Source organism: Buceros rhinoceros, unplaced genomic scaffold, assembly GCF_000710305.1.
Source record: "Buceros rhinoceros silvestris isolate BGI_N320 unplaced genomic scaffold, ASM71030v1 scaffold14440, whole genome shotgun sequence".
Classification (NCBI taxonomy): Eukaryota; Metazoa; Chordata; class Aves; order Bucerotiformes; family Bucerotidae; genus Buceros; species Buceros rhinoceros.
Genome location: NW_010389130.1, coordinates 1 through 13707, shown reverse-complemented (window position 1 = coordinate 13707; position 13707 = coordinate 1). Strand labels below are relative to the sequence as shown.

General features: G+C 51.3%; 1 protein-coding gene across 1 annotated transcript in view; it reads right to left on the bottom strand.

The window, feature by feature from the left end:
* LOC104490805 (chromosome unknown open reading frame, human C6orf89) overlaps positions 1 to 12477 on the bottom strand; it is a 16056-nt gene extending 3579 nt beyond the window's left edge. The window contains exons 1-4 of the mRNA XM_010133145.1: positions 12275 to 12477; positions 10905 to 11070; positions 430 to 584; positions 6 to 118 (exon numbers count right to left, since the gene is read on the bottom strand). Coding sequence (XP_010131447.1) covers positions 6 to 118; positions 430 to 584; positions 10905 to 11070; positions 12275 to 12463 — 623 coding nt within the window. The 5' untranslated portion in view covers positions 12464 to 12477. The remainder of the gene's footprint in view (positions 1 to 5; positions 119 to 429; positions 585 to 10904; positions 11071 to 12274) is intronic.
* Between the last annotated feature and the right edge of the window lie 1230 nt (positions 12478 to 13707).

Here is a 13707-nt window from a genome sequence, read left to right as displayed (position 1 = left end):
GAAAGAGAAACGGACAGCTCCACAACTCAGCTGAATTCTCTTCTATGATAACCTCTGCCAGGTCTGGATCCTGGGACTGAAAATGCTTCAGTTCTTCATAGGAGAGGTGCTGCCCTGTCTTGAACAACACGAAACACGGGTAAAAGCCGTGCCCCAGGGCTTCCTCCCCACTCCCATTTCCCTCCCACCAAAGAACATCCAAGAGTGATAGCCATCTCGGTCACTAACGTTCCAACCACACTGATAGTCAGTCAGAGGAACAGGTGAGCTCCTCACCCCCAACATCTTTAAACTGGGGATAAACGTCTCCTGAGACACATCTTCTACCTCAATCAGCAGTTTGGGGTTAAAAACACTGGGCCAAGGTCTTTGGCTGGTGCTGTTGAAGAGTTTGGACTAATGATCCAGCCTTACACGTCCATCCATTACCTTGATCAGAAAAGGCTGAGACCTCTGGAGCTTTTCTGATAGTTCTCCCAAGTCTGTCACTACCGGAAGGCTTCTCACAGCAGAACAGACTGTGCAGTTTGCAGGAAGTGTAGAAGCGTTCTGTCTACAACCTGCTGCCCACCAGTCCTGGCATTCTTGGGGAGAAACAAGAGAAATGTGTTTAATAAGAGCAAAAACGAAATGGAAAGGAGAAAGGCTTGATGATAAACTCATTATCCCCAGCATGAAACACTGAAATTTCTTACAGCTTCTTACGGCTCTAAGTTACTCAAAGAACAAGCTTCAGCGGGCAGGGAACTCATCACAGGGCGGTTCCAGCCCAGGCTGGAGATTTTGGAGATACAGCTCAGGGTTGCGAGACATGGACGAGCTTTGTGGAAACTCCGCATCTCTGTATACACGAGGCTCAGAGTCACCCTTTCACTGTCAACAGGAGGATGGCAACCGCCATACATGGTGTCATTAAAGTGAGACAAGTCCACAAACGAAAGCACAATCCACATGTGTTATTGAGGAGACAAAAAAAAGATCCAGGTTGAAAGGAGTAACTCTAAGGTGGTTGGCACTGCTGCCAGGAACCCTGCCAAGGCACCTCTGCAATCACCACCCTTCCCTTCACCCTGCATTGATTAAGAAATACTCTGTCCAGGGCAAAGTCTGCCCAGTCTCTGAGTGCAGAAGGTGCTGGGGAACGCGGGATTTCGCCAAGGTGTGCTGCTGCTGGCTTCACTCATGCCGTGCATTGACTTGAAGGTGAAATGGGGTGAAAAGTCCAGCAGGAGGAACCCCCAGACCACAGCTGTACCCACTGTGTATTCCAGAAATCGCTGTTACACCGCTATCGGGTGAACTGCCCTACAACCAATACTGCATACATTTCCATCTTCAAAAATTCGATTTTTACGTGAAACCAGCCGCAATCCATTGAGGAGACGTTTAACCAGGGCAGTGGCAGCAAACCCACCAAGCACCTGATCTGTCAGGGTGGGTGAGGACAAACCCACGGCCTGGGACACACCTCACATGAACCATCCAGAGATCTGTCCTCACAACAGGCCCACCCGTCGCGGCCGGTGCCAGCACTCGTCAAAACAGCTTATGTCTCCTGGACGCCGCTGCCGGCCACCCACTTGGGAAACGGAGACAGAAGAGACGGTGAAGCCTGTCTGAAAAGTCAAGCTGGGAAACAAGGATGCGCAGCAGCTTTTGAGGGGAAAAAAGATGATGTAGAGCCTGCCTGTTCCTGCCTTGGCAGTTTCCAGCCACGTTCATGCTCCTGCACCTGATAAAGAGCATTTAATCGGAAAACTTTTATTTTTCCCTCCAACACCTGTAACAGACACCGAGGAATGTTAGAGAGGATTTAGGTTCACTGGAACACAAAACCAAGGAGCAGATTGGGATTCGTTTTGCTTTTTTCTTTGGGAGTATTTCCAATCAAGCCTCAAATGCTGTGTTTCCCACCCTGCTGCTGCTGGGTGGGATCAGGATATAATTCCTCGTCTTTCTGGAAGACGCGTCTACACTTTCAGGGAAAGGGGTAAAGAGGCGAAACAAAGTGTAAAATCCTTATTGCAAGCAGAAGCCCCACTCCCATGAGAAACTGCTCCAACCTACTTTCCCTCCCTGCTCACAAGAGAAAAAAGAAAATCTTTGTTCCACTGCCTGCAGAAAGCTTCACTTATACAACAACAAAACAACCCAACTCACAAAAAACAGCTGGTCGGTGGCAGGAAACAAAAGGCTCAAAGATCTCACTAGAGGACGGGCCGTCGCCTCGAAGAGAACGAGAAAACCCATCTCATGGTGTCTCATCACACAGGGAGCAGCAATACTATAATTTCCCTCTGGGCAAAATGTAGAGACCTCATCCCAGGGTGTTAAGCAGAGTTATTCCCAAATTTCCTGGCTGGGCTCTGGGCAGCACCCCACGTACGGGGATGCTAATCAGTCTGCTGGGACAGAGCTTGGGGCCTCTTTTGAGCCAGGCCGGCATATTTGCATTCTCAATTGCTCGATTCAGGAGGTTATTTCTTTCCCCGATGAATAACCCAAGCGCAGCACAGTTGAGATGCATTTTTTTTTTTTGGTAATTAATCTTGTAATTTATTGTTGAGGGTGTTAGTCTGTGCACCAGCATATGTGTGACTGGCATGACAAGTATGGGCGGCGAGCAGCGCCTGCCCTTCCCAGGGAGGAGGGAGCAGAGGCTGCACGGAGAGGACACACAACAGCACACAGGGGACCCGCGCGGGGCTTCCACCGAGGACGCTCATTCCCTTTTGATTACGCTCCCTTCATTGCTTTCACATCCTCACCCTGCCCAGACACCGTGGGGATGATTTTGGTTTACGGCTGTGCACACACACGCTCAGCTCGGAGATTGAGAAGAAGATGAGCTCTTCATGCCAACCGTCACACCGTGGTCCCGTCCACTCGCACCCGATCAATCGTTCGAGCGCTGGGCATGGGCCGTTACCCCGCTACAGCTGGGGCACAGGAAAGCAGCCGTAGGATTGACTTGTACAACTATAAATTACGCTCACAAGCGCAGGCCAGTCCCAGCTAAGCTCTCCTCCACGCTCAGGCTTTCTCACTCCTCTCTAAGGAGCAGCCTTTCCTTTGTTAAGCAGATCCTTGGCTCCCCACCAGTCATATCCATGTAATATTTGCTTTTATGCTTTACTAGCTCTCCCGAAGAAGAGCTGTGGCCTCCCCTGTATCAGGACAGCTCCTAGCAGAGCCAGAGCTGGGGACCTCCAGCTGCTAACACAGCACAGACCAAGCGGTAACAACTTAAGACACAGCTATGATTAATGCTAGAAGGAGTTTATGACTTTACTCTCCACTATGCAGAAAAATAATTTTCAACTTCCAATTAATTTAAAATGAGCACCCCGCCCTTCTTGGCCATTTTCACAGAGGATCTCCCAAGGTTTTTGGCCGTCCCCAGAACTACAGAGGGGTGTGTGCACAGAACCCTGAGATGCTGGGTGGGGACGACCAGATTGGAAGCGAGGAGGTGACTGAGAAGACCTGGCCCTGCTTCTGCCTGTTGCAGCGAAGCAATAAAACTTAGGGAAACTTGCCCATGCAGATGTGCGAGCAGGATCTCAGGGACAGCCCTGGCCTCTATAGGGACCATATGGAGGGTGAAATACCAGCCTGGCACTGCAGCAGGTTCATAGGGAAGCCCTGGAGCAAGCAGCTCCACAATCTGCAAAGGTTGGTTCCAAATCCCTGATTCTGCTTCCTGAGGCTGACCCTATTCCCCAGACCCACCTCACACTTCATGAGGAACCAGTGCTTGGAGTATTCAAGCAACTTCAGCAAGTCCAGGACAAGCTCTGGGCTCTCAGGACAGACTGGCCTGAATATTCACAAGAATTTCTCCCTCCTGTCTTGTGGGTCCACTGTACACACCTGGCTGTTCCACTAACACCCACAACACTTCTGGACAGCCCCTCGCGGAGCCCAATATACCATCGAGAACTACAACCACTGACCCTGTAGTCAGGGGAGGTCTGCAGGTAAACCTCGGGGTTCTCCAAAAGCATGACCAGCTCTACAACGGCCAATTCAAAGGTAAGCTCGGGATGCGGTGGACTCACCCCGGCCCTGTGACTCATTTATGTCACTGCACTGATGGCAACAACCTTGCTCCTACGTCCTAGACCCAACAACAAGAAGATGCTGATCTCCACTTTCACAGTCTCCCCACAGCTTTGTAAAAGTCAGCGGGTTTTTCAAGGTGGATCTGAACAGACCCTAAAGGACAGGTTTAAGACCTCAGCCTCCCCTCTGCTGCCCATGACCACACCTTCCCCTCGGCCAAGGGGACCCTTTATGGAGCACATCTGACAGCCCAAGCAGTACTTGCCTCCTGCTTTCCTTTTCACAGCAAAAGCCCAGCCACAAGCTGGTTCTTAGGGCTGACAGAGTTTTTTAAGAGACGTTGGATCCCACCTGTACAATTCCCGGCGCCGAAGGGCCCACGAGATCCTCAGTGCTCTGATGTCCAACCACCATCACCACAGAAGGGCTGCAGCTCTCCCTCCAGTTGGAGATACCCAGCTTCCAAATGCTGGGGTTTACAGTGCTGTTTTCCATTACTTTCAGGACAGGGATTTCCAAGCCCTTAACCTGAACACAAAGCTGTGGCTCAAACTACTGTTATTGCTTCGACAGCCAAAGAATAGGCTGGCCAGGTTGATCTTGCTACGCCTGGCCACGCTGGCACCACTGCAGACTTACGGATCCTAAACTCAAGTAAACAGCTTGTTGGTACACGTCATGCTGTGCCGCTGCAGCAGGGCACATGACGTGCGTATCACCACATCCCCTCCCCTGATTTTACAGAAAGAAAAAACAGTATTTTAAAAGCTCCAAGCAATTTAGACATCAATTGCTGATCACAAGGGTAAATCTCATCATTCTTACTTCACAGATGTGGAAACGAGGAGCTCTGTGGTGGCACAGTCAGGAGGAGACGTTTGGAGCACTTTGGTGCAAAAGCGACATTTTCTGAGCTCCATCTCGCTAAAATTCTTTCACTAGGCTAAAAATTAACCTGATCATTTCTAATGTCACGTCAAAGTCAGGCTAAACTGATGGGTTCTGGAGGAATTCAGACAGGAATACTATGTACTTATTAATTACAGTGTGCAAGTCCTGATTAAGGAACGCATCACCGTGGGGTTTTAAATCTATACTGTGAAGAAGGTCCCTGCTCAGCACAAGATCCTCACCCCTTTCACACTGAACTTCCTGAATATATTTAATCTTGAATATATTTAAGCCAGGAAAAGAAAGTACCTCCCAGTCTGGTTCCGAGCATTTTTAGGAACATCCAGTAACAAAATAATATCTACAAACGAACCCACCAAGAAACCCTTGTTTTTGTTCTGGGTGAGAAGTCAACAGCTCGAAGAACTACTCATTCATGTCACTAATGGGGAACGGCTGGTGAAGCGACCCAAGGATGATTAGTCCATCTCCAGCACAGCACAAAACTGGTTTTGATCCAACGAGACATTGTGAAATCTAGTCTGCTCAGCCCAGTCCAAGAGGAATTTGAGGTCCCCTGGGTGAAAGAGCATGATTGCAGAAGAAATCTGCATCAGTCTAGAAAACTGAAGGCAGGGCCCAAGCTGCCAGGAAAGCCCCCAACGGCTGCTCCAGGCTGCACCTCTGTTTATGTGCCCTAGAAAACAGCTTGTGCTGCTCTGGCAGCAGTCTGGCTCAGAGGAACAGCACCCTTTTGAAACTAATCCCTCCCAGCTGCTGCCCCTTGCCCAATGGTGGCTTCAGCCTGTGCAGAGTCTGATGTGCCTGTGTCACCAGCACAAACAGGCTCTGCCAGGCCGCTAAACCCCCTGCAACGGGCCATGCACGACACGCTCTCTCACCAGGGAAGCAAATTCAAAGCGAGAATTCACTTACTCTGCAAACGATGAAACAAATTTTGGAGGCATCAAAATATAGAAGCAAAAGGAAGAGTTTCTCGTGATCTGGATTAGCACAACGACCTGGAGTTAGTTTACTGTCAGCAAATCCAAGTACACAGTCCACTGGCTGAACAGAGGCCAAAGTAAAGCAGTGCATGAAGACAGCTTGGCACCACCCTGCTCTGCCAAGTCAGCCTTTATTTTTCCCCTTTGAATGAGCCAACACACATGTCTGTCGGTCACTCTCAGGTTATATTATAAAAGGATTGTTTATTCACGCACAAACCAGATCAGATAAACAGGAAGCTGAACGGTGGCAGGAGGGAGCCCTGCGCAGAGCTGCACCCCACAGCACACACACATCCACCTCAAATACCCCAGCCCCTGGTGCAGGCACATGAGAACACGCACGAACTCAAGAGCAAACCAGCTTCACTTTGCTTAGGGGAAAAAAAAGAAGGAAGATCCTTTGTGAGCCAGCAGAGAAGGCCACGCTGAAGGCAGCAAGACATCAGAAACCAGATCTTGCTTCACCTCCCCGGCAGCCTTGTGCAACCCTCTCATGCAGAGCGGGCCCGTGGTCCTGGGGCTCATGCATGGCTGAACCCAGCAGGTCAGATTCAGCGTGGGCTGCAAACGCCACGGGGAATGCTGGCTCAACACCCCACTCAAGAAGCAGAAAGTCCACGCTGGTGTAAGATAGGCACGCTGGATACTCCCTTTCTGCCCAGAGCTGCGTCGACAAATGCACGTTAGGGCTCCAGCAAGAGGGGAGGAGTGTGAGAACCGGAGTGGCTGCGGCTGGCCCATCGCAGGCTGCCTGCAAAGGGTTAAGATCAGGAAGAAGCCAGGACCTGGCCAGGTGCCAAGGCAGGGCCTCCAGCTGAACTGGAGGTGGCTGGCCAAGAAGCAGAGCTGCTCTCCTCTCCCAGTAACCATCCCCACAGACAGCTCTGGCACCCAGCAGGCCCTGGGATGGGCCAGTGACAGGCCATTCACAAGGTGTTGCTTAAACACAGCTCCAGCAGCGTTCCTTTCTCTAAAACAGATCCTAAAACCCCTACGTGCGATTTGAGCCCTCCTGCTCTAGGCAAAAAGGAGAATTGGACACAGAGTCTTCTCCAGGGTCCCTTTCCCGCCACTGAGCCACGTGTATTACTTGTTTTAGGTGCTTTTAGGTGTCTGAGCAGCTGCTGGTCCAGCTGATTTTGAAGAGCGCAGGATGTGTGTGGTCAGCACCAGGGCTCGTCATTAGAAGCAAGAGTTGCGTTTTCCTTGAGGCCGTCAAAAACCCCTGCGGTCAGTACAACGTGCAAAGGGTCACGTTGCTGGACAAGAGCTGGTTCACCACTGACTGACCTGCTCTGCTGAGGGTTTTGAGCTGCAAGGACCAAACTTACCGTAGGCAGCCACACAAGCTAATTTAAGAGCAATCTCCTGCCCTGCTCCTCCCCTCATTGCTCTGGGTGGCAGTCCTCAACACCAAAATCCACACTCGGATATTAACAAAGCTGTAAGGCTGTCACCCAGCTGTGAAGGGAAGGACCACTGAAAAACAGGTAGAGTGACCACCACTGTGCTCCTGTTAGAATCGAAGAAAGACAAATCCTGTTAGAAAAAGATAAAAGCCCTTTTCCTTTGGCTCTGATTACCACAGGCTCATTATTTTACTTCCTAGCACTTGCAGGGGAGAGGGAAGTGCTCGTACCTGTTCTTTGCACCAGAGAACTGAAATTCCCTCCACAGAGGGAATGACTTGACCATCCCAGCCTACGTCAGGGAAGAGAAACAAATCCAAGTCACGCAGGCCCTGCTTGCTTCTTGGAACAGCACTAGAAAGCCTTGAGCCACCCCACATGCTCACACCAAATCCACAGTGTTCCTTAGGGCAGGTAGAGCCCAGAGGTCTACAAGCCCCGGGGGCTTCATGAAGTGCCAATCCCCCCGGTCGACAGCCGCATGCTGAGGCAGTGGGAGGCGGCTCCCCCAGCCCGGAGCAGGCAGCGTGACCCAGCGCTGGGGCTTTCACAAGCTCAGCGCAAACACGAGTTCAGGAAGGGCAAATGCAAACCACATTTCCACAGAGCTGTTCCCCAGCCGAAGGGCCCACGGTTCCTCACTCTGGGAAAACAGCTGAAAAAGAGGCACAGATGCCAAAGGCAAGGTTCTAAGAGTCAGCTTTGAAGAAACAAAGGGTGGGAACATTAGTTCTGATATGGGAATTGATCTGGGGGAGAAAGCCGGCAAGCAACAGAGCAGAAAGGAAATTTACTTTGGACCTAATCCTACAAACTTAACGCAAGAGAGAGCTTTGCGGCCACTGCTCCTCACCTTGGTCCACCCACGGCCACCGACAGACAGGCAGCCCTTGTCATCCACTGCACACTCCTGGGGCGGACGGGACGCGATGAAGGTCCCTCACCTGAGGCAGATCACCCTGAGCCGGAGGGAGAGGGGAGCAGTACCCTGCACCCCTGCTCCTCCCAGAGCCTCACCACTGCTCTAGTGGGAGGCTCCCACATTCGGGGGATACCAGGCATCCGAGCTCCCCTTGTTCTTTGACACAACCCTGGCTGCTCTAACCGAGTAGAACTGGGCTTTGTCCTGCAATCCCAGATGCAGGAAAGCTGCCCTGAGCCTGGGACAGCCTGGCCCCAGACCACAGGTGGACTGCCCCTGCCTGCCCAGGCACCTTTGGGCCCAGAGGAAGCGAACCGGATCACCCACGCTTGCCCCGGCCAGGCTTCATCCACACCACACTGGGCAGCGTGGCCAGGGGGAAACCTGCCAGCTCTGCCGGAGGGCCATGGCAGCCCACAAACTGCTCACAGGTGGCTTTCAGCAAGAACAGCCCGAGCTTGATTTGAACTGGTGCCCGAGCACAGAAAGTTCCGTGTTTCATCCTCAGCCCCCTCAAAATTTTCATCTACCAGGATCTACACAGAGAAAGGAAGAGGAGCCTCAACGTCGAGTCCCTTTGTCAGTGCTTTTCTCTGCTGCTCAGTGTCCTAGTGTGGTGCCTTCTCCTGTCAAGTACACACCGGGGAATGCTGGACCTGCCAGCACAACCTCCTGGCCTTCTGCTCACATCAACAAACAGGACAATGAGATGTGGCTCTACCTCTTCCCTTCAGCAGACCACGAGGCCAAAATTAAGGGCAAAAGGTGACATTGTGCATGAGGCAGGCCCAAAAGAGAGCTCAGGAGGTCACTCAGCTCCACGCCATGAAAGCCCTCTTCCGGATTCGTGATGGATGCCTTTGCCACAGTCCACTCAGCAGCAAGCCGTGAAGTGGCCCGCAGTGCTGCTGGGACAGCCAGACGCTGGGAAGGCCCTGGCGGCCGCAGCTGTCAGCTGGGAAGGCAGGACACAAGGGATTCCCACAGGAACCCGGCCAAGGTTCACCCTAGGTGCTGCACTCAGCCAGGCCGTGAAGTGGCCCGCGGTGCTGCTGGGACAGCCAGACGCTGGGAAGGCCCTGGCGGCCGCAGCTGTCAGCTGGGAAGGCAGGACACAAGGGATTCCCACAGGAACCCGGCCAAGGTTCACCCTAGGTGCTGCACTCAGCCAGGGTCTAGCCCGGTTCTTTTTGCTGAGGCAGAGTCACAAAGTCACAGAGGATCAAAGTTTTCACAGATTGGCTCCCATTTCTCCACCCAGCAAGATGCTCACCATTTCAGGCAGCCCTGTCCTAGAAACCTTTTGCTGTCCTGAGGAAGCTCCCTGGGCTCTCCCAGTCCAAAGGGGCCCTGTGGCATGTGGAGGAAGAAGCCATCAACTTTCTGACCATAATTTCACTGAACAAACACAAGCACTCAAGTTCCCGTTGGTTTCCTTCTCCGCACAGACGCAGAGGGGTGTGCACAGACTCACGGCAAGGCCAGATTGCGTCAGAGCAGACTACAAATGTCAGTGGCTATCAGAGCCATCTCCTCGCCCTGCGGGAGATCCCAGTGTTTAAGGAAGGGGAAGAACAATGGGGGATACCCTGTCCCACCCATATGAACCCAATCACCAGAAACCCCTGGTGTTGGCAGAGGAGACGGAGACCCAGAGAAAACACGGCGCTGGCATTTCAGGGAGCCCTTTTTAGCTACAGCAGGAAGGTCAGAGCCAGAACAGGCAACTCCAACACAATGAGCTGCTGAAGCTAAATATAAACGGGTGGAGGGCACGGCCACAGGAGTTTGTTTTTACAGTGAGCAGACATGAACAACACCATGCCACATCCCTGCTCAAAATAATTCCCAGCTTTATCACGGCTGACAAGTCTTTGTGTTTTATGGGAGAGGCAGAGCCCATAATTCCACCCATTTGCCAGTGGAAATGATTAACAGGGGATAAGAAATACTCAAACTTTTCCACTTCTATTATGCCAGTCTAGGAAAATCCATTACGTTTCCCTCCCGTGATGAGACCAGCTCATTACGGAGCCCCTTACCCAGCTTCCCCCTCAACATGACCCTTAACGTCATGTTAACTGCTATAAGCACCGTCGCGCTCAAGCCCACAGGCCTTTCCCAATCCACCACTTGGCAAAAACAACTGTTCCTCAAACCTGGGCCACACGCTCAGGTTCCTACACTTTGCTCACAAGTATCACGACTTGTTTGACAAAGTGTTTTTCCTGCTTGCTCAGAACACATTAGAAAAGGTGACATTCACCCAGCACAGCTGCGGCAGTACAATCTGCAGGACCATGGAGGTTTTGAGAGGAAGGGGAACTCTTGTGAAAGAAAAAACCCAAGGTGTTAAAAGCTAGAGAATGTGCAAGAACCAAACTATGAAGTTAGACAAAACATGCTTCACCCCTATGGAACGGAAGGAAAAGAGCCTCAGCTAGAACGCAGGATGCTATTTTTAAGAACAGTGGTAGGAAAAGAGAAAACCATGGTGCCCTGCCAGTGACACATTTCTTATTTGGTGCCCAAGCGATGCGCAGAGCTGGCATTTAACGTGGTATTTCTTGCTAGGCTTATGTTACAGCAGAGAAATGGTTTCCTTACTCTCTAGCATGTACTTCTTGGCAATGGGCAGAGAGAGCAGCCGGATGTGGCCGATGAGGGAGCCCCAGGCGTGGGCTCTGGAGAGCTGAGCCTCGGGTGGCAGCGGGCTGTACGGCTGGATCACGAAGTACACAGTCAGCAGGACCAGTCCCAGCGTGAGCAGGCCCTGCGGGAGAAAACAGGCACCTGATTAACGACACTGCAGTGAGCTGATGTGCCTTCAGACAGGACACACCTTCTGGCTGGTATCAAAGGGCGGTGGCTACGTGCTGTAAGAGGAACACTCCCAGTTTTGCCGTGGCTCCTCGTTCAGCCGTGTTGTCATGCAGTTTTATCATTAGGGCTGGCCAAGGACAAGATGAAGCAGCCCTCAAACCACACAACGCTGTTCTCGTGTCTTAGCACTGAAAATAACCCAGCGCCAGAGCAATGAGGATCATCTGCAGCTAGTTCCGATTCCCCCACCCCATCAAATAAACGCTCGCTCTTGTGCCATAGCTCTTACACAAGGTTTTCAGGGCTTTCTGCAAACATCCGTCGAGCCTCGAAACACTTTGGCATAGTTGGCACCGGCTCCCTTCTCCATTCCAGAATCCCAAATAAGCCTCACAGAGATGACATGACGCATTCTTCCCCCGGCCAAAGTCAATCAACAGCAAAACCAAGAACAGAAGCTAAAAATTCAAATTTTCAGTTTTCTGTTCTCCTGCCTCATTTTACAGCTTTTTATACAGCCGCAAGGAAGAAAGCTTGAATATTTTTCTGCATAGAAACCATCGTGAATGATGACGACACTGAATATTCCTGCCAGCAGTAAGTTCTTCATCCTCGTAGCAAACACCTCAAACCTACCCACAGCAGCATCCTCGCCCGCTTTGCAGAACTTTTTACAGTGCCCTTTAGTTAAGGGTCTCCAAACATTTTTCTAGCATCAAACATCACAGTGACAGGTTTATTTTATAAACTAGGAGAATGGAGACAGGTAGAAGCTTGTGACAGGGTCAGAAACAGAACCCAGATCTCCTTGTTATTCAACCCTGAACTTTAAGGATCTCCTTTGTTCCTCATGGTTCCACTGAGGGTGCCGACACTGGGAATCTGCCCCAAGAATCAATCCAAGCCTCATTCTTTAATAGGTTAAGGAGAGGAAGGTGCTGACACATTAAAAGTTTCAACACACACAGGCAATTTCAAACCTCGGTCAGCTGCCTTCTGTTTTCAAACCAGCTCATGGGATGAAGGAAGGAAGCTCCACTTTGCAGCTTTTTACAGAACTCAGGAAAATTCATCAAGAAAATGCAACGGGAAAGAAAAGGCACAGGTGCAAAACAAGAACTTCCAACCCTCCAACAATCTGTGCGTCCTCTTACCTTGTAGAGGGCCACTAAGACAGGGTACCGTGGAGGTCCTCTTTGGGGCTCGTTTCTTTCCAAGAGCTGCTTGATGAATTTCTCAATGGCTTTTTCTGACATCCCGCACTGGTGGCCAGTCTGCCTCACCAGATCAATCGTCTCTGAGAGCTTGTCATAGATGCTGAGCTCGTTGGCCAACAGCTCCATGGCCTCTGATGAAAAGCCCCTGTGGAGAGATTCAGCACGTTAACAGAAAACACACTCCAGCCGCACAGTGCTGAGAGACCATGGGCCTGTCACAGTGCCCGGGCGAGAAGGAAGGCTTCTCTGGAGCAAAGCTCTTTGCAGCCCAGGGCACAAGGTTTAGCTGCAGCCCTAAGAGTCTCTGCCAGGTCAGTATCTCCTGGGGACTGACAGAAGCCATGAAATTACCTGATGAGAGAAGAACCAGCCGAGATTCACAGCTTATGGGAATGAACAAAGCTTCCCAGAAATCAGTGAAACTCCCTGGACTCATCTATTCCATCCTAACGAGCAACTGCTCACCAGTGCCTGAGCCAGCAACACAAAGCTGATCATCCCACGGAGCAGCCGAGCTAAGCTCTCCTGCACTGCGATTTTAGTGGCTGATTTGACCCTGCATTTGTTTTCATTAAATCCCCTGTCAGCAATAGGAACAGGACAGAGAAACGAGCCACACGCGTGGGGCAAAGTTCAACAATTTACAATCTGTTTAAATTTTCGCAACCTGACGTCCAGACCAACTGATTATTGAGTAACAGTAACGTGATCGCAGTGTGCTCCACTGGCAACAAAAGCTCCTGCCTTCCTCTAAAGTTTGCCCACAGGTCATTCACAGGCAGCAACGCCACGTAACTAAATACCGCAGCAAGAGCTGCGAGACGGAGACAAAATGGCATTTGACAGCAAATTATTTCCCCACTGTGAAATTTCAACGGGGAAGCCTGTATGAACACACCTATGAGCCACCAACAAGAGGCCAAAGAAATGTGTTTCTCCACCACTCCCCCACCCCGTCCGCCACAAAGGCGGAGCCTGGCGATACCAAGAGCAGCAGATGGGCTGAAGAAAAGATGCAAAGAAATGGCTGGAGGAGCTGAGAGCTGCCAGCGTGAGCATCCCGGTGTTAGAGAGACATTTCGCCTCGGAAAAATGCTGCTGGGGGAAAGGGAGCATCTGCGAGGTCTTGTTTTGCCTCTTGTTTCTGAGCTGGGAAACCTCTAACCTAGGTCAAACTGGGACAACTGGCACTTTCTGGGGAGACAGAGCGCTGAAAGCACAGACTGAGAGCATCAGGTACAAACACAAGAAGCACGACTGATATACCCAGCTCACAGCTGACAATGGAAAATTAGGCCTCTCTCCCCCTCTTTGCTCTGAACACCACCCAGAAGCGGCTGGTGAATCCCACGTGCTGCTCCTCCCCACTC